Source organism: Buceros rhinoceros, unplaced genomic scaffold (genome assembly GCF_000710305.1).
Source record: "Buceros rhinoceros silvestris isolate BGI_N320 unplaced genomic scaffold, ASM71030v1 scaffold13016, whole genome shotgun sequence".
Taxonomy (NCBI): Eukaryota; Metazoa; Chordata; class Aves; order Bucerotiformes; family Bucerotidae; genus Buceros; species Buceros rhinoceros.
In genome coordinates this window covers 71144-89320 of record NW_010419392.1, presented here as the reverse complement: position 1 = coordinate 89320, position 18177 = coordinate 71144, and the positions used below count along the sequence as shown (strand labels likewise).

The following is an 18177-nucleotide window of genomic DNA, read 5'->3' as shown; positions in this document are numbered from 1 at the left end:
CCTGCCACGTACCTCCCATTTCCAGACCTTGTTCTACTCAGTGGGGTATGAAAATACGCGTACAGGTGGTTTGTATGCCCATGAATTTCTCCCTGAATAGTGGAACACGCTGGACCGTGGGTTAAATAAAATGATCATTCTACCTACCTAAAAAAGTAAAAGTGAAAAAGACTTGTAAGTTGTCGGGTGTGGGGAAACTGCACATGTCCAGAAGGAACTGCTTGCTTTAAAAGTTACAGCTGGCAACGCACTGACAAGCTGAAGAGCTTCCAAGGAATAAGACTGTGCAAGTGAAAAAATAGTAATCAAGGGATGAGCTACAGTTCATTGACAGTCCGAGACTGAGTTTCACCAGAAAAGAAAAACATTTTTTCTAATTATTTCAAATAATTATTATAAGTTTTAATATATTAGAACATGATGCAATTAAAACTTAAGGCTTTATCTGAAAATATTTAGAAAGATCATGAGTTATTAGAAATCTGATGAGTTTTTCAGAAGATATTTTGCAGGCTAGTCCTGGAAAGGACCACTGAGTTCTCATCACTGACAAGAAGCTAAAAATGTGTTTACCCTGATTGCTGATCTGGAGTCAGGGTCATTGACATTAATGTTTTCTTCTCTTGTGTCAAGCCATAGCAACTTTTGGACAATCTGGACTCCATGACTGAGCGTGTTGTATTTCACTGATTCTGCCTAGACGATGAAAAATAATTGGCTCTAATAGAAGATCAGAACTAGCATGACATTCTCCAAGGATAATTAAAAACGATCTGAACGTTTCTAATTTTTAACATCACACACCACACGCACATAAAACCCCTCCACATTTCACCCCTTTCTAACAAACGCGTACACTTGGCTTACAAGTTGTATCTGTGGAAGGGACAGGGCCTTTCCCTGTGCGCTGGAGCAATCATTCCAGGGTTAAAGGGTCTTCCACAAATAGGAAACTTTACTGCCATACACAGGCAATGCTCTTTCTCTAAAATGTCAGAGTTGTGAGAAGTTCAGTCCAGGGCTGAACCAAGATGAAAGGAATGCACATGGGGTGTAGATGTGAAGAAAGATAAAAGGGAAATTCATATTTATGAACACTAATATAGAGCAAAATAAGCTCAGTAACTTGAGGGTATTAAATTGTCCGTCTACATACAAAAATGAAAGGTTTAGATAGGAAAAAAGGAACAGAACCGGACAGATAATAACGTTGAGAAAATATGGTATCATAACTGAAAGCTGGCTGAAGCATGATATTAAAAGATATATTTTATTTAAAAAAGACATACAAGAAAAGCAAAGGAGCTGCCATAGCCTTGTTGATGAAAGCAGATTTATTAGCCCCCATAAGAAGAGGCTGGGGAGAAATGGGTAATGGTGTCGAGTCATTATGTACTAAGCTTGGAGATGTTTCAGACAGTAAACTAAATGTTATAGGCCACCTGACCAAAGAGAACAACTGGACTGTGAAATGATTGAGCAAATAAAAAGGAGGACGTAAAAAGAGGTAAGCAATGGTAAGTCAGCAATAACATAGGCAAAGGCATGTTATGGATTTTCACCGTTACGGTGAAATCCAGCCATGCCTCAAGCTCACTGTGATGCCTGAGGCTAAAGGACAGCAATTTCAGGCTGCAAGAGGCTCGTGAAATATTTGGGGGGGTTTAAAACCTTTTTTTTTTTTTAAACTCTAGTTTACTACTTAACAGGAAAGAAGACTCAGATGAGGGCAACACAGAGCTAAATTCTCTGTGTTTGTGTTTTCAGTTTACAAGCTTGTAGGATCATAAGCATATTCAGATCATATAAAAATAATGCATATAAACCCTCTAACTGAAATACTGTGTGATGAAACGGATGACTTCACGGTGTCATTCCATAGTTCATAGATCAAGAAGTCTGTATGGCTCAAGTGGTATATTTCAACACTTTTCTAGCAGCTAAGTTATTTTTAGTAAAAGTCTCTTTGGAAGAAACTTAGTTTTTAGTAGCGTGGACCACAAGAAATTCTTAAATTCAGCAATATGAATGAATGTCCAAGATCTGGGCCAAAACCGGCCTCCCTAACCTCTTTTTCATTTACTCACTCAATCTGTCCAGGTTCAGTAGGTCAATAAATTCAGTGGGATGCAAGCCAAGAACTTGGCTTAGAATGGATTAAGTTTCAAGGCAAACCTACAGATAATCCACACAACTTTTGCATCCAGAACGCCTTGCCTGTGAGTGGTCAGCCTGCTAATGCCAGTAAAAGCTTAAATAAAATCATACTAGTAACTACAGTCGGGTTAGAGAAGACATAAAGACAACAAGGTTTGGGCACTTTTTTTTTTTGACAAGACAACGGGACTGTAAGAAATTCATTGTCATGAGCCAGCACCTCCGTTTAATGCAGCAGAGGTCCCATGGCTACATTTTTTCCCTTTCCTTGCTATCTCCAGGCTGTCCACAGTCTGTTTCAGCTTGCTTTTGCTTGGCTGAATCCACCCTTGACATCAGTCAGAGCAATCCAGCCAGCCATAATATTTAACTCGTGATTGATATATATGAGACAGAAGTCACTGGCTGGCATTTCATCTCTCTGTGTGGACATCTACAGAGAAAAGATCTGCCATAAGAGGAAACAACCATTTGGGGCTATAACATTCTGATGTGTTCTGTCACCCAGCAGAAGGCATTAAGGCATGTAAAACTCTAAATTCCTGTTTAGGGTTGGGGGGATAACATTTACTGTGTGCTGGTAACACAGAAGCTGCGTTATGGGGAAGACAACAACTCCTGTAATATGCTAAAGAATGTACAAGTTTTAGTTCAAGGTAAGGAAATAATTAGTTATTGCTTTTTTAAACCTATATTAAATAGGGGCTGTAAGTAGAAAACTTGCAAAACCACAATCAAAACTACAAAGAGAAAAGAGATGCTGAGTCTGAGGTGTTGGATGGAAAGGAACATAGTAGATGCTAAGAGGCCTAGAATATGCTAGAAGTTTATCTAATACATTTCTTATTGAAGAAAGATATAAAAAGTCACCTATAAAGTATCAACTAAAGAAAAGTAAAATGGAAATTTGACTATGAAATGCAACTTTTCAATGTCCTAAATAAATCCAGGAGGAAATGGTAGAGGTCACAATATATAGATCTAAAGGTCTTAATATCTACAGGAATTAGGCAAATGATTCATTGTAATTAACAACTCCAACCACAGATACCTCAAAAGTATGAGATACAGTTACTGTTTCAAACACCTTAGTGGTTACGCAGAAGAGATCACTAAATTGTTAAGTCAAAAAACTTCCAACCTCAGGTTTACCAGCAAAACGTCACCCAGAACTATATGGTATTATTTCTCTTCACAGAAGCAACGACAATGTTTTAAAGAGTGGAGATTCTTATTACCTTTAATCTCATTCAAAAAAAAGACATTTTAATGGGGAAAAAAATATTTTTATGTTCTCTATACAAACAGTTCCAAACGTTTCATGCAAGCCTTAATCTGCTTACATGAATGTTTGAAAATAGGAAACCTGAGGTGGAAAATATTTGAACATTGAATTTCTTTCTGTGTTTATCTGTTTCTTCTTTACTGGTTTAACAGTACTGAAAGAACAACCTGTTTCTGAAGTATGAAAGTATATGGCTCTACAAAAAAGGCAAAAAGCCTGAGGTCCATCATCTCATCAGAGCTCTAGAGAGGGAGAGGAGAGGAGAGGGAGAGGAAGAACAATTGCAAGGAGAAGTGACAGCACTGTAGATTTCACAATTTGACGGCTAATTAGAGGGGGACTGGAAGATGAAGGAGGAAACAAGGGAGGAACTTAAACACGACAGACCTGTAAAATTTGATTGCCCTTACAATTTACCTTAATGCTTGTTTTATTAGTTATGATGAGAATGGTTGACATACAGGATATAATAATAAGGATAGGTGAACCCAGCACTGTTATTTTATTGGTTCCGTGACCAGCATATTCTGTGACTTACCTTTGCCTCACAGCAAACTGCACCATGTACTGATTGTTCAGTGCTTGTTTATGCTTGACTGTTCACTGTTTTCTATCAAACATCAATTATAAAATCAATTTTCCTTCACATAAACCACAGATTTCCACAGATTCTTCGGGAAGGGTACTGACTAGCATGCCAGCCTCAATTCCTTAAGAACCTGACAGCGTTGTCAGAAAATTAATAAGACATGAACAGGATTTATTGGGAATTTAAGAACGTATGATTGATGACAACATGACTGACTTGATAATACAAGAAATCACAAAGGAAGAGGCAAAGGTTAATATTTTCAAAGCCCCATAACCACTTCAATTTCTACAACGGCTAGGGGAGGGAGGAAGTTCCTTTTCCAAGCTAGAGAGCAAGCAGTAGCTACCCTAACCTCATCATTCTGTTACCAGACCGTGGGAATAGGTACTCTTCAGATTAATGCCCAGTGTTTAATTGAAGATCAGTTATCACTAGAAACAACGCGATACAGATCTTTGACTCAGTTGAAACACCCAATATTTAAATGACACGGTGTCACTACTCTGTCCCAGCCTAGGGAACACTGAGGGGGAGAGCTGGAGATGTAACACCCAATCTTCAGCTGCAAAATTCTTTTTGTCAAGCTCAGACATGTCTGCACAAAATCAGGATAGATATCGTGGCAGTAGATGTAACTACTGACCAGCTTCATTTAGCACTTACTACTAAGTCTGCCTGGACTCAGGGACGCAGTTTTGTTCAGCAAAGCACATTAAAGACTGAGGGTCCCCTCTCTGTGGTCACCAGGAAATGCAAGAGTCCACCTCAGTTCTATTCCAAATGTGCTTGTTCAGGGTTATGACAAATGTGCTTTTTTGCATCATTTCTACAAGTCTTGTGGAAACAGAAACTAAGCCTGAAGAACAAACCTGACAGGTTTTCCAGATGTTTGCTTTGTGAAGCTCAGAAAATGAGTTACCAATGAATCACTCCTTCCTAAATACAGATGGCCACGCACAGCCCTTTTCTTTCACGCCATGAACTTTTCCCAAGTCGTCTTCTACCTACCAAACTGTCTGCTTTCATTCCACTACTGTCTGAAACCAGAGTTCAGATGTAATTGGATACATACATCTACCAGTACTCCTTCTATCAAACAGACATCCAGAAGGCCCTGCTCTACGACTCTGCTCAAACATTCAAGATACTTGTATCTCTAAGCATTCACACTGAACATTTCAACTTATCTGAACGTCTGAAACACCTCACAATATCTGGAGTGAGACTTCCAGATAAAAAGTAGCTTTCCTTACTTTTGAAGAAATGGTCATTTTGAAGAAGCGATCTGACACTACAGAGGGTAAGTGGAAGCGTGACTGTTTGCGCCAAAGAGCAGGACTGTTCTCCATGACTTGAAAGTCCAGCACCTTGTGGAGTCTTCATTAATCGTTAGTGACCGAAGGCAGAAAGAGCTGGTTTCGCCCGTATCTAACCCAGAAAAGGTACCCTTTCTATTCAGGTATGTACTTCGCCAAAGCGATCTATGCTTTTGTAATCCCATGCTTGGATCAATCCAATTTGCCTTTCCTTGGTCTGACCCAGATGTCACTCCATAACCTACAGATGGTTCATCGTACTGTATCCCATCTGTTAAACAGAACGCAGTAATGAGAATACATCACACCAATACTCCTCACTTCCCCTTCGTTTTCATTCTAATCCTGAACACAGCTGAAGGTCCTGGTCCTGCCGGTGGTCCATGAGTAAATCATCTAAGAGAAGGCCTCTTCTTTCTGCTTCTTGCAGAAGATGGATACAACAGAGTTGCTATGCCCAAAAGGTGTCAGATTCAAACTTGAATGTATGGGACAGAGATCTCCTTGCTTCGGCACCCTCTTCTTCCACACATTGTGTTTTGCTGTGTTTAGATGAAAGATTCACCTCTTCCCGGGGGAAGTTTAGCTACCAATGAGATCACTACATTCCTAAATGGAAAATTAAACCATGTTGTTCCTAACTAAATAATTAAGACTGAAGGGCAAACCCATTCTGTTTTGAAAATCTGATTAAGTTTAGCATGTAAGGCTTCAACACTACAGTATATGCTGTAGATAGAGTAAAAAAATTATAAATCCAAACTAAAAGCACAGCAGTATTAATAATATACGTATATAAAGAAAATTATTTACATGGTACTGAAATTTGGGATTCCTTAAGGCATATCATTACATGAAATCAGTGCAAGTTTGACACTTAAATAGGAGTTGTGTTCAGGTGGTCAGTCTCTAGAAGAAAAGTACTGTCCTCTGAAAACGCAGTGCACTGCAAGAGAGTTTTTAGCTATTTTACTAAACAGGCAGAAGCTAAAACCCAACTTGGCTCTTAAGGTGATGGGGTTTTTTTGAAGGTATACCTTTTAAGCAGAAAGGTGTTCCTATTTCTCAGGAAAAGGTGGAGGACAGCAAAACAGCCAGATTTCTGGATGAAATTCTGGCTCTCTTGAAACCAATAGATTTTTGGCATTGAATTCCAGTAAGCAAGAATGCAACCCCTGAATTTTAGAAAAGGGAAATTTTCATGCATTGTTGAATCTAATTGGTGATTGCAACTCTTTGTTCTGCTTTCCATTCATTTCGTTCTCTACTTTGGTGAAACACAACTTGCAGAATAAGAAGAGGCTAACAAATGCTCTAGAACCAATCAATGTTATGAAACTAATAATAATACAATGTGAGCATGTAAGCTTATGCCGTGCCTTTCATGTAGAAGTATCCCAAGGCACTTTGTAACAGAAACTCAATAAGGAGTGCAAAAGTGCTTTGTCAGATAGGATAAGCCAGGGGAAAAGGGGAAATTAATTAAGCGTGGATTTAAATTTCTCAGCCAACACAGCATTTAGAACCTTGGTCAGAAAAGACAGTGGATCCAATATCTGTATCCAGGGACCAAAACAGCCGGTTTCAGTCTTTAATTCTGGAGGAATGTTCAATAGTGTTTCCGCAATAATCTGGGTGCGAGTAACAGGAATGCAGTTTGTAGGCTACGTTTCCAAAGAGCAGCCCCTGCCTCTCTTCCTCTAAGTTTTCATAAACAAATAGATTCCTAAAAGTCGATCACCTGACTTGTATGCCAGTAAAGCCACTTGACTGCGGAGATACCCAGTCTGGAATTTGGTACTGTAGAAATTACAAACGACCAAGTTAAAGACTAGGCAATGGCTTTATTGGCTGTTCAGTTCACTGTTTTAAACCAAGGCATGATTCGTTGTGGAAGTAAGTCCACAACTCTGACAGAAAGAGTAATCTGTTAGACAGCAGTTCCCCATATAGCATGTATTTCACAGGGAAAAGCAAAATTGCTTGGGAAAAGCTATAGTAATTGATAACACGTAAATTACAGCTTCCCTGATGTTGCAGAAACTTGCACATCCTCTATTTTTCGAACATTTTTCTCTTAGGCACACATGGACCATCCTCATTTTTGGATGACTGCCTCTTTGGATTAATGCATCCTTCTGGTGCATAAATTAGGGATGCACGGAGGAAAAAGGAGAAGCACTAAATCTCGGGAAACTGAAGCCATACAGAAAAACGAGATTCACAGTAGAGCTGAATGAGTGACTCACCATGAATAATTTATCCAAAAAGTTAGTCTCCACTTCTGTTCATGCAATAGCTATAAAAAGCTTATCATTCCCTCAATTTTATTATAAAATAAAACCTTAAAATATCGTACGTCTTCACTGCAAATAACTTCTGTAAATATTTCATGTCCTGTCTTAAAGAGAGAGTGGCATTTTGATAGATGAAATACATCACACGATGATGTTTCTGCACCCTAGATGGATGAACCCACAAGCACATACGTCAGATGCCTGCTGTGGTTAAGTAGCCTGTGATGAAAAGTGAATGTAGGCAAAATAAATGAATTTAAGAAAAACTCTGAAGAGCTTTTGCAAGAATGTTCTCAATATTTATACTGCAGCTGTAGCCCACTGTAATTTTTATTAATAACTCCAGGAATTTGCAGCTACCTGTAAATATTTTCCTTGAGGGACACGAAGAGTGAACCTGTCCCAGACAAAACTTTACCTTGATGGCACGTGTTCTTTTTTACAGGCTTGGTACTGAATAATATGCCAGTGTTTCCAGAGTTTGTTCTAAGTTTTTGGACCAGTTATTAGGAGTCAGTGCACACATTAGTAAGATTAAAGCAACAATGTTAAATTTTAGTAGATTATTTGTGGTCTGAAATGTCCTTATCTTAATATGCTTTTGAATCGACTGCCATGCTTTATGAAAATTTGAAAAGTACCTCTCCTACTGTAGTAAAACATGAAACCTCAGCAAGTACGTGAGGAAGAATGAGTCATTAGCGCATTTAGAATTTACAGCGGTTTGCAGAGACTACCAGGTTTATAAAAGCCATCTTATAAATGTTAATAGCGCTCAGAATGTTCAGATTTTGAAACGCTATAACACAGGAAAAAGAAGACTGACGACTGCTAGGAAACTATGCTCTTACGTTGTGTGCCGTGACACAGGCTGAAGACAAGACAGCGTACCAGAATCCTGCTCACTCACCTCACGTTACTTTTGATTATCTTTGCACTGTTATTGCTAACATTTTGATTTTATTTTTGTTCTATTTAAAAAGCGAATCTGTATCAGGTACCCTTTGTCAGTCCTGTACTAAGTATCTACATAATGCATCATTTGCTGAATTCTCTATTTTACAGCAATACCATTGGTATGAATTTATCAATACAATCAGAAAATAAAACCAAAAAAATAAACAAAGTGAGTTCTTACCTGAGCTCTTGGGCTATAGAGTCCACTTGAACTGTTAATAAAAGCAGGAAAGAATGAATTAGTTCACACTTCCAGACTTGTGCTTTCTGCAACCTTGCACCTGCCTGTCTGTGATGACAGAGGAGTGGCTATCAAAACACAGGTGATTATTTCATGCTAACCACAGGGTTGTAGCTACTAGTGGCAGGTGATAACTGAACATAGAATTCTCACAGTTATTTTAAAACGCATCGAACCTGGAGCATGAAGTTCAGTGGAACAATAGGAAAAATATTGAGAAAAAATAAAAGTAGAAGAGAAGGCACTTGTTTTTGTTGAAAATAGAATGAGAAATCTCAGCTGCTTCTGAATTTTAATTCACTTTGGGAATGACGAAGGCTGGTGTTTACAAATACAAACCCACACAAAGTTTGACAAAGCCAACAGGTGGTTCTGAAGATTACTCATATCACACAGAGCATTTGTTGTTTCCACTTCTAGGAAAACATTCCCCATATATTCATCCCTAGAGATGCACGTGCATAAAAAACCCAGAGGAATAAAGTCCATAAGTTTTTAAAATATATTATTAGCTTTTTGAGTGAAAAGGGTATGATTCCCCTGTTAAACACAATTGAAGTGTGCTGAGCTAGACAGATTGGTTTAACTCACAGTCCTGACCAACAGAGATGACATGCTCTAATGCCGGGGTGTGAATTACTTCCCTGTACAATAACTTTGTTCAAGTCCTCTCTTCTGGTACTTTTGAAACATATATGAATTAGTGAGAGAGGTGTCAGAGTTTTGATATGACGATGCCTGTGTTTTTTAGAGAGGCTTGTCTGAATTTACCCCTTTGGCTGTGGGCAGTTTGGGGCACTCCCACCCTGTCCTCTATCCTTTCCTAAGTAAAGTCTCGCACTTTCACCCCTTTGGTCATTTGAAACTAGAGAACTTAGTCAAATCACAGTGATATTTTTCATTCTGGCCACAACTTGAAGCTGAAGACACCATATTAACAATCCAGAACTGCTGAGTTGTGACAATGAATCAAATGAATCTGTTTTGCACAATCCTGAGAGCACAGGATGCACAGTAAAATCGGAGTGAAGGATGGGTGCTTTGCACCCCTGAAACAGTCATAAGCAAAAATGTTCACAGGGCAGGCAAAACTTTGACATTTATTTTTAAGTATCTCCATTTTTCACTCATCAAGAGTCACAAAAAGTGTTATAAATTAAAATAAAAAGTTATTTTCCTGGAAGGGCTGTATTGCTAGTCAATCATGATTTCCAGATGTTGAGATCATTAAGGGCCTGTTTATCTCTCAGTACTGCATTTCCATCTGTTCCTTACAAAAAGGGAGGAATAGCTGGGAAACACAACTATGTCGTAACTTTGCAAAATGAAACAGGGGCACCAGGACTTAAAAAAAAAGAAAAATAGCACCCAAAAAACCCACAGGGTTCTCCTCTGTTGCATACACCTGCACCTTTTGATTAAAGTAGATTTACTTCTGGACTACTTAGGCAGCTAATTTACAGATAATTAATGACAATAGGTAGGAAAACATTCAGTTGGCTGAGACGAAGTTTTGTGCATTGTTTTGAAAGCATCCATTCAATATTGTCTAGATCTATTCCCTACAGAAAATCTTTGTTTGCATAATAAAAAGCATAACCTTTATTTTTTGTCGAGAAATAGCTCAAAGAAAACAGCATACAGTAGATTTTTTCCCCTGCTTTTCTTTAAACCAATAGCTAATAACATCGTGCCTCTTAATGCCAGCAGTCTGTGTCCTGCCTTGATTAAAAAAGCTGCCCTAAGGAAGCCACACACTCTCTTACTGCACATTAGGGACCGTGCACAGGAACTATCATATTTCATGGTGTGCTGGGCACAGGGTCGGGGAACGTGCTTGCTAACTCACCCTTGGTTCCTTTTGAGCGTGTGCGCAGCTTTTTATTTTCCCCATCTGCATCCATCTGCAATATTAACACAAAGTCTTTAATTCATTCCTTTTGCCATTGAGAAAAAAAAGTCTCCAATGCTTTTTTTCCCCCCACATTTCCAAAGGCTAGACAGTAATAGAAAGAAGAATAATCATGCCTTATTAATCTTGTCAAAGAGATAAAAAGCCATCTGTGAATATCTAGTAAATACCTAGGAGATACCTTTAATGATACAGATTTGTTTAATAAAGTGATGGTTATGAGTGACTCGGTAAGGTTTAATGACAAGGTTTACAGGTGTTAGCTGAAGGCATAAGGTTAGAAACAGCAACGCTGTATGAGTGCTGCTTTCAGCATCCACCTCCTGGAAGAAAAGGTCCCAGAAAGTCGCAGTGCCCACAGGCGCTTTGCATTGTTGTTATAACTGAAACATATCTTAATAGTGGCGTTGGAACCTGCATTTCTGACAACTACCTCCTTAAAACGTGAAACTCTCTTGCTTCAACACAAGTAATTGCACATGTACAGCTTTGAAACACTGCACCACTTAATCAGTCACAGTTTTGGTCAAAGAGACAGTTACAGATTTGTATGAGTGCTGGGGAGAATGCTGCAGTTCGTATTAAAAAAACCCACCCAAACAACGAAAAAATCCAAACCCAAAAAAGTCAGCTATTGACACAATATTTTGAAATAAGAAAGACCTTTCAAGATTAGCTGCTCACGACACTTTTGGCCGTATCTAAAGCAGCACTGGAAATATGCACCTTCTGGTCTTGGATCTGACCCAGACCCATAATTGTAGGGGCAGGTTTTCAATCCGTGGGTTTGATTCCAAACCCCTGAAATTCAAAGGGATTAAGATTTCACGTTCTGACATGGAGAGCTACAGTGATGTACAAAAGATTGCACAACAGCGTGCTTTTCACCATGTCCAAGGAGGTAAACCCTGCTTCTTTCTAAAAGTGACTGTTAATTTTTAGGTAAGGAAGACACTGTCACGAATAATTGTTGCCTAGGCAAAAATATCAAGAACTCTGGAATTCTTCTTCAGTCTCTGGCACTATCTTACTATGTCTCTTTGACGGAATCTCAGTTCCCCTGTTTTTAAATCGCGACAGTTAAACATACTGTACAGGAAGGGATTCCCATGGGCTTCTGCAGATCAGTATGCAGGAGCAAATGCAGGCACCAGCACCTGATTTATATGACTGGGTTGGGCAATAGGTAGACCTCTTCCAGGGATACCAGAAGTTGCCTATGCCTGCAAAAGTCGCAAGATAAAAAACAATGTCAACATAAGATCCTGTCTGTTATCTCACTCTTGCTTTCTGAGGATCAGCAGAAACTCTTTGCCCCACTGAGGGAATATGCAAGAAGCTCTGTTTGTGCCTTTTTCCATTTATGGAGTTTGAGGATCTGAGGATGCTTTATTTTTAGCTTTATATGACTCAAATAACTGAGAACATTTTGAAGATCTTATCTGAAAGAACATTGCAGAATATGACAAAACTGACCTGAGAAAGAAGAAGAGTAAAGTCAGACTTTCTAGGAGAGAAAAAACATTTCTCTAATTTCCTGGGTTGTTTGTTTTGTTTTTTTTTCCTGTTTGTTATACATGGTTACATAGAGCTACTAGAATCAAAATACCTATTTGCAGGAGAGAACACGAGCATTTGAAAAGGCTATTCATGTACTTGAAGAAGTCTAATTCTAGAACACAGGTTAGCAATATCTGAAATGAAAATATAAATTGATCAAAATGCACCTCAAAGCCAGACGATGATATCTTTTCCCTGGTTAGATTTACATTTGATGTTGATTATTGGCAGGAAAGAAACATAAGTGGCTCATGTTTACATAGCAAGGCTGATGGCAGCCTTTACTCGATACTATCCTTAAAACCTGGAGAACGAGTTTTTGCAATGTGACTGCAATGGTAATGGGAAACATGGCTCTGTTCTCTGATGCCGAGTTGTGATTGAAGGCACTGACCTGCCATAGACTTATAATAGGGGAGCAGGTGTGGCAATGATGGACTTTAATTTCCTTTAATAAACCTTTTATGTGCCACACTTTTACTGCCATTCTATGCTCTCCAAGGTCCTGCACATAATAGGTTCATTACTTTTGATTACTATAGTCTATTGAGACAAACAACTCCAGAACACACTATATATTATGTTCAGTTAAACCAATATAGACTATTTATCCACTGTGCATTATTTCACCTGCAACTCTACAGACAAAATTATCAACAGCTCCTGTAAGCTAAAACTATTAAAACCACTGGTACTCCTTTGTCATCATTTCATAGTAAATACCACACCAATCACAGTGCTGCTCTTTTAATTATGAAACAAAAAGTGTCCACTGCTTCTACTGAACAGCAGTTACTTCGGTCTAAATAGCACGTTGCCTTGTGATGAATATTTAAAAACTACACAATGAGTGAAAACCAACAATAAAATCAATGCAGGGGGCTTCTCTGTTGATTTTCTTTCCTGTAATAATTTGAAACTACGAGAGATGTTTAATCAACTTGAACCTAAAATTTATAGGAGTATTTAGCCTGGTGCATAGCACATTAAAACAATCATGTCTGTGTTGCATAAAAAAACCCTCAACTTAGAAAAGGTCTCATGCATTAACTTGAAAATTATACAAAAATCAACTGAATTTAACTGTGAAATCAAAAAGACCTCTCTTGCTCAAAATTTAAATGCAGTATCTTTGGGGTTGGATGTTTCTTTCAGAGACTGCCTGATATTGAGAAATGTGAACAAAGTTTCTCACTTCTGATTTTTATCTACATAGTGATTGTTTTACGTTAAACTACAGCCACAGAAGAAATGTTCAAACTTCTAAATCACCCTTGGAACAACAAAAAGAATTTAAGTGAGAAATTCCATCCAAAGTTTTTAGAGGTAATTGTTATCCAGGCGCTGATTTGAGAGACACACTTCATTGCTGCCCTGTACCATCAAGACTGGATGGATTCTGGAAGGTGCTTCCTCCTCCCAAAGCCTGGGACGGTCAGCCCTCCCTCCCAGTTGTGATACAAGAAGCCATAAGGGATAAATAGAACGGCCATATCTGCACAAACTCCACAGTGTTTCACCACTAAGTTTTTTAGCCACCAGGACCATCGGGATAATATCTAAGCGCTTGCCAAGAAAATTTTATTGGGAGTTATCGTCCCATATTTTTTCGGGTCAAGTTTTATAAAAATAGCAAGTGAATAGTGGAATTAATTCCACTTTATCTTTGCCTCTTGTACCTAGATTCTCTGTTCCGATGGGTTTAAAACCCCTCTAAACATTTTATTTTCAAAACTAGTTGAAAGTAGCTAATGGGCTAAAAAAGAAGTAGTGGGAGACAGTCAGAAACAGCGTGACAGAGGACTAGCAGCTATGCAGCCCAAAATCATGAGGCAAACAGGCTAAGAAATAAATCCTTGCTGTAGAATTGCTTCAGTTATGCCCTGTTTCTGTGATTCGAAAATTTACTGAGGACGCCGGTGTCGAATTTTTTTCCAAAAACATGTTCCAACAAATCTCCCTAAATTTATGAATGCTTTCTGTCTGACTTTGTGAATTTCACTTTGATCCTCCCTCCACCTTTCCTTCAATAGTGGTTTAGACTTCAGGGTAAGAAAATAACTAGATCCCAGAAAACCAACTGAAGTCACCGACAGTACCACAAATTCCGCTTGGCCGAAGAGGGAGTCACTCGCTGTGCGACTGCCACAGGGTATTCATGTTTCTCCAGATGAATTTACTGGTGGAATAGCAGCAATCAGACTTTCTGAGCAAACTATTTCAGAGTTCTTGGCTGCAGAAACCAAATGTTACTTCTTCTGTTTGTACCATCCCGCTGCAGCCAGCGGACTCGAGAGCAGCACCTGGAAATACTTCCATGAGTGAGAGAATCAGGATTTGGCTGCGAGTTTTGTTTTTTGTGTGCCTGGAGTCTATCTGTGCACATGTGCCTGCACTGATATTGTAATGGGATCCAAGAATATGACTAACAGCTGAAAATGGGGCATGTGCAATAAATTATAATAATAATAATAACAATTTCAGTTTAGCTGCACATTTTTTATTCTGAATTTCAGAAACTGAATCGATACTGCTATCTTGGTAAGAGAGTTTTACTGCACATTACTGTGAAATAAGCTATGATTCGGGGAAGCTGGTGCTGCTGACATCAGTAAAAGTGAAATGCACCTCCTGGAAAGAGCTAATGTAAGAGCCATGCACTTTCTAATTTCTACTGTAATCTTTGCACAGCCATGACTTTCCAGAGCACCAGTCTGTTCCCTTTGGCCTAACTAGCTAGAGAAAAAGAAATTACCAGTTTACCTGGAGGTGGAGAGTATAAAATTTGACGTTTCAATTTGATTTTCCAACTAAATTTTATGTCCGATTTTCAAAATTTTATTTTCTAGGACAAACTTCACTGATTTTGAGAGGTCTGAAAAAAGAATAGCTTTTTTCCTACTGTTTTTGATTTGTAAACTACTTAAGTATGTACAGAGGCAACAGCTACATCTGTCGCTGGACTAAACGAACTTAGCCAGAAAAAAAATCCCAAAGCTGATGATTTTTAAGGCAGGCAAATCCATTCTCATGACTCAAACACAAACCACAAACTTCAAACTTGGAGTTGGACGCTAAGTACTAAAAGCACGTCTGTGCTGTAGTGTGCCCCAAGGTGACATAACATCGTGTGTGCCTCTCCCTATAATAACAACCTCAGAGCAAACTTTTTTTTTTAAATAATGTCTTGATGGCCAAAAAGGAGAAAAAATATTTACAAAGTAGGTGTTCTTATAACAAATATGCCTCGTTTTGTGATTTTTAAATTATTTTTAACAAGGGAGTCATCTCACCTTTATTTGTGAAGTTTTTGCTTTAGTTTACACAATCCTACTCCTGATTTCTCCAGCAAAAAGTTGAATAATACGGAAATAATCGGTTCATATGTATTCATTTCTCAGGAGTTAAAATAAGTACATTTATTGAATGCAAACTTCAAAACATGTTTGTAACACATATAAATCATCTACAATTTGGCATTTTATAGCGTGGCTGAGTGGTATACCCGGCTTTGAGGAGTAGATATTTTTATATTGAAAATCCGCAGCGACAAAAACCAAACCTTAAATCAGAGGCAAGCTTGAATAGCTTTGTAAAGAGGATGATTTATTTTGATTCTCACTTCTGATTTCTGAGTTGTCACTGCTGTTGTATACTTCATCCATGCAACTTTGCACAACTGGCAGTGCTGAATATAAACCAAAGCCATATGTTTATGTCCTTTTGCCAAACGACTACAGCAAATAGTTCTATTATTCCCTTAGGTAACCGACGTGTGCCAAGTATTTCTATTAGTCTGCTTTACCAAGGCTTTAGAGGGCAGAGTCACAGCTTTATGAAATTAAGGGGCAACTGCTAGCTTTTTAAATTTAGGGAAAAATTATGTGGGCTACCACGCTGAAATGCAGCTGATGCATGATCCTTCTTTCTGGAGGCTTTTTTCCTGAACTTTTCTTTATGATGTAGTTCAAAGTCTTGTCTATTTCCTGGGCTACTACTACTTTTTTTAGAAAAAGGAAATTGGCAATATTCAAAAAGAAAAAAATGCTTTGACACATTGAGATCCTTTTCAAATACACCAGTACTTGTCCCACCCAACTGACGTATGGTTTAAAACGCCTCGATAAGCATTATCAAACAAAAATTCATATTTTTGAATATGAATAAGCTGTCCCTCACAGATTAAATCTAAGCGGTGCATTCTGGAATACATTCTCATTCCTGGAGTCAAGCAGATTCAAAGATACTTGTGTTCCTGTCAGTATGTAATGCCAGAAGTGTAGTTCTGAAACTCAAAGACTAGAATTTCTAGGTATTTACAAAGATTTAGATGTTTTTCAATTGTTCAACATTATTGAAAACTGATGTTCTTAAAACAGCAGATGCTACGTGAGAAAAATAGTCCGAGTGCACGAGACACTACACATGAAACCAGACAGTACTGGTACGTTCTAGTACAAATATAGAGATATTTTGGTTCAATTTCATTCAGTAAATAAATTATCCCACCTTTGCGCGTTTCCAAGTGAAAATATGTGCAGATTCCAAAGGACCAAATTCGTCACTCAGCCCAAGGTGCCTTGCCTGATTCAACAGATATTCCTGAAATTCATTCTCTGAAAAAAAAAAAAAACCAAACAACAAAAGAAAACAAAAAACCAGCTATACTAAATAAAATACAGATTAAACAGGACACTGTAAATCAAATGGACAAATAATTCTGGTGCATCGTTTTCTTATGTGGTTTTTCAAAGATGTGCTACAGGGGCACCAGTGATGCTTCTAAAAGGCAGAAAGAACAGCAATTTTTCTTTTGTTACGGTATTTTCTTTCTATTGTTAATGCCCTTTCCAATAGCTTATGAAAGAGACCTGCTCTAAGAAAAGTTTTTCTTTTTGCACAGACAAAATCCATGGTTTCTGTATGTAGAAATCCTTAGTCAAATGTTGTTACTGCATCAGAACCCCTGTGATTGAGTAGTTCATGTTGTTAAACAAATGAGCAGCATTCTAAAATACTCCAGTAACAGCAGAAAAACCCCCAGGTAGGTTTGTTTGGGTTTTTTTCAGAGTTCGAAGTGTGGCAGACTGATAAAGTTCTCACCATAGGTAAACCGAAGGAAATCCTCGACATTTCTCCATGCTTGATTTTCAATCCCGTCCGTGAGGAAACTCCCACAAATTCAACAGTAACAGTGAGGGAAGAAGAGCTGCAGAAGTTTATATCCAAGTGTACAATACTGCCGGGATTGTGTTCAGAAATAATAAATACCCAAACTCTTCAAACACTTTAAAGTTGTAGGCACTTGCAAGCCTGGAAAACCTGGCCAGAAGCAGTTATGGGCAGGCTTTGTTTTAGCATCACTTCTGCTACTAGCGACCAAAATATAAACATTTTGCTATCACTTGCAACTCCAGAGGTCCTTTCCAAGTAGAGTCCAGTGTGTTTAGTAAAATAGATCTATTTATTTAATGTATTCAAAATATGATAAAGTTTGCAGATAGGCTTTTGGAACTTGAAGGTGAAACTTTAACTACTGATTTAACAATATCTCATGAAATTGTTGGTACAATTTGTCCTGTTACACTTCTGACATCGGAGAGAGTCAGTCTAAACAGATTCTCAGGGAAGCTAGAGTTTGACTGGTTTCTGCTCGAGTCCCAATAGATAGAATATTAGCTGCATCCCATCAATAACTTTTAATTAAAATAAATACACTTTTATCAAATAGCGGTGCATACAACAGATGCATGATGTTGAAGTAGGGAGAAAATCCAGAACAAAACAGCCCAATACCAAGAATATTTTTAAGCAGTTTTCTTTTGCTGGAAAAAGATGATGTTTATCCTCAAAAGCCTCT

General features: G+C 38.2%; 1 protein-coding gene across 1 annotated transcript in view; it reads right to left on the bottom strand.

Annotated features, from left to right (window-relative positions):
- Positions 1-16933, bottom strand: part of LOC104495867 (suppression of tumorigenicity 18 protein-like) — a gene marked incomplete at both ends in the record, with an annotated part of 36069 nt that extends 19136 nt beyond the window's left edge. Inside the window, 3 exons of the mRNA XM_010138904.1 lie at positions 8786-8816; positions 10695-10749; positions 16827-16933. Coding sequence (XP_010137206.1) covers positions 8786-8816; positions 10695-10749; positions 16827-16933 — 193 coding nt within the window. The remainder of the gene's footprint in view (positions 1-8785; positions 8817-10694; positions 10750-16826) is intronic.
- Positions 16934-18177: the final 1244 nt, after the last annotated feature.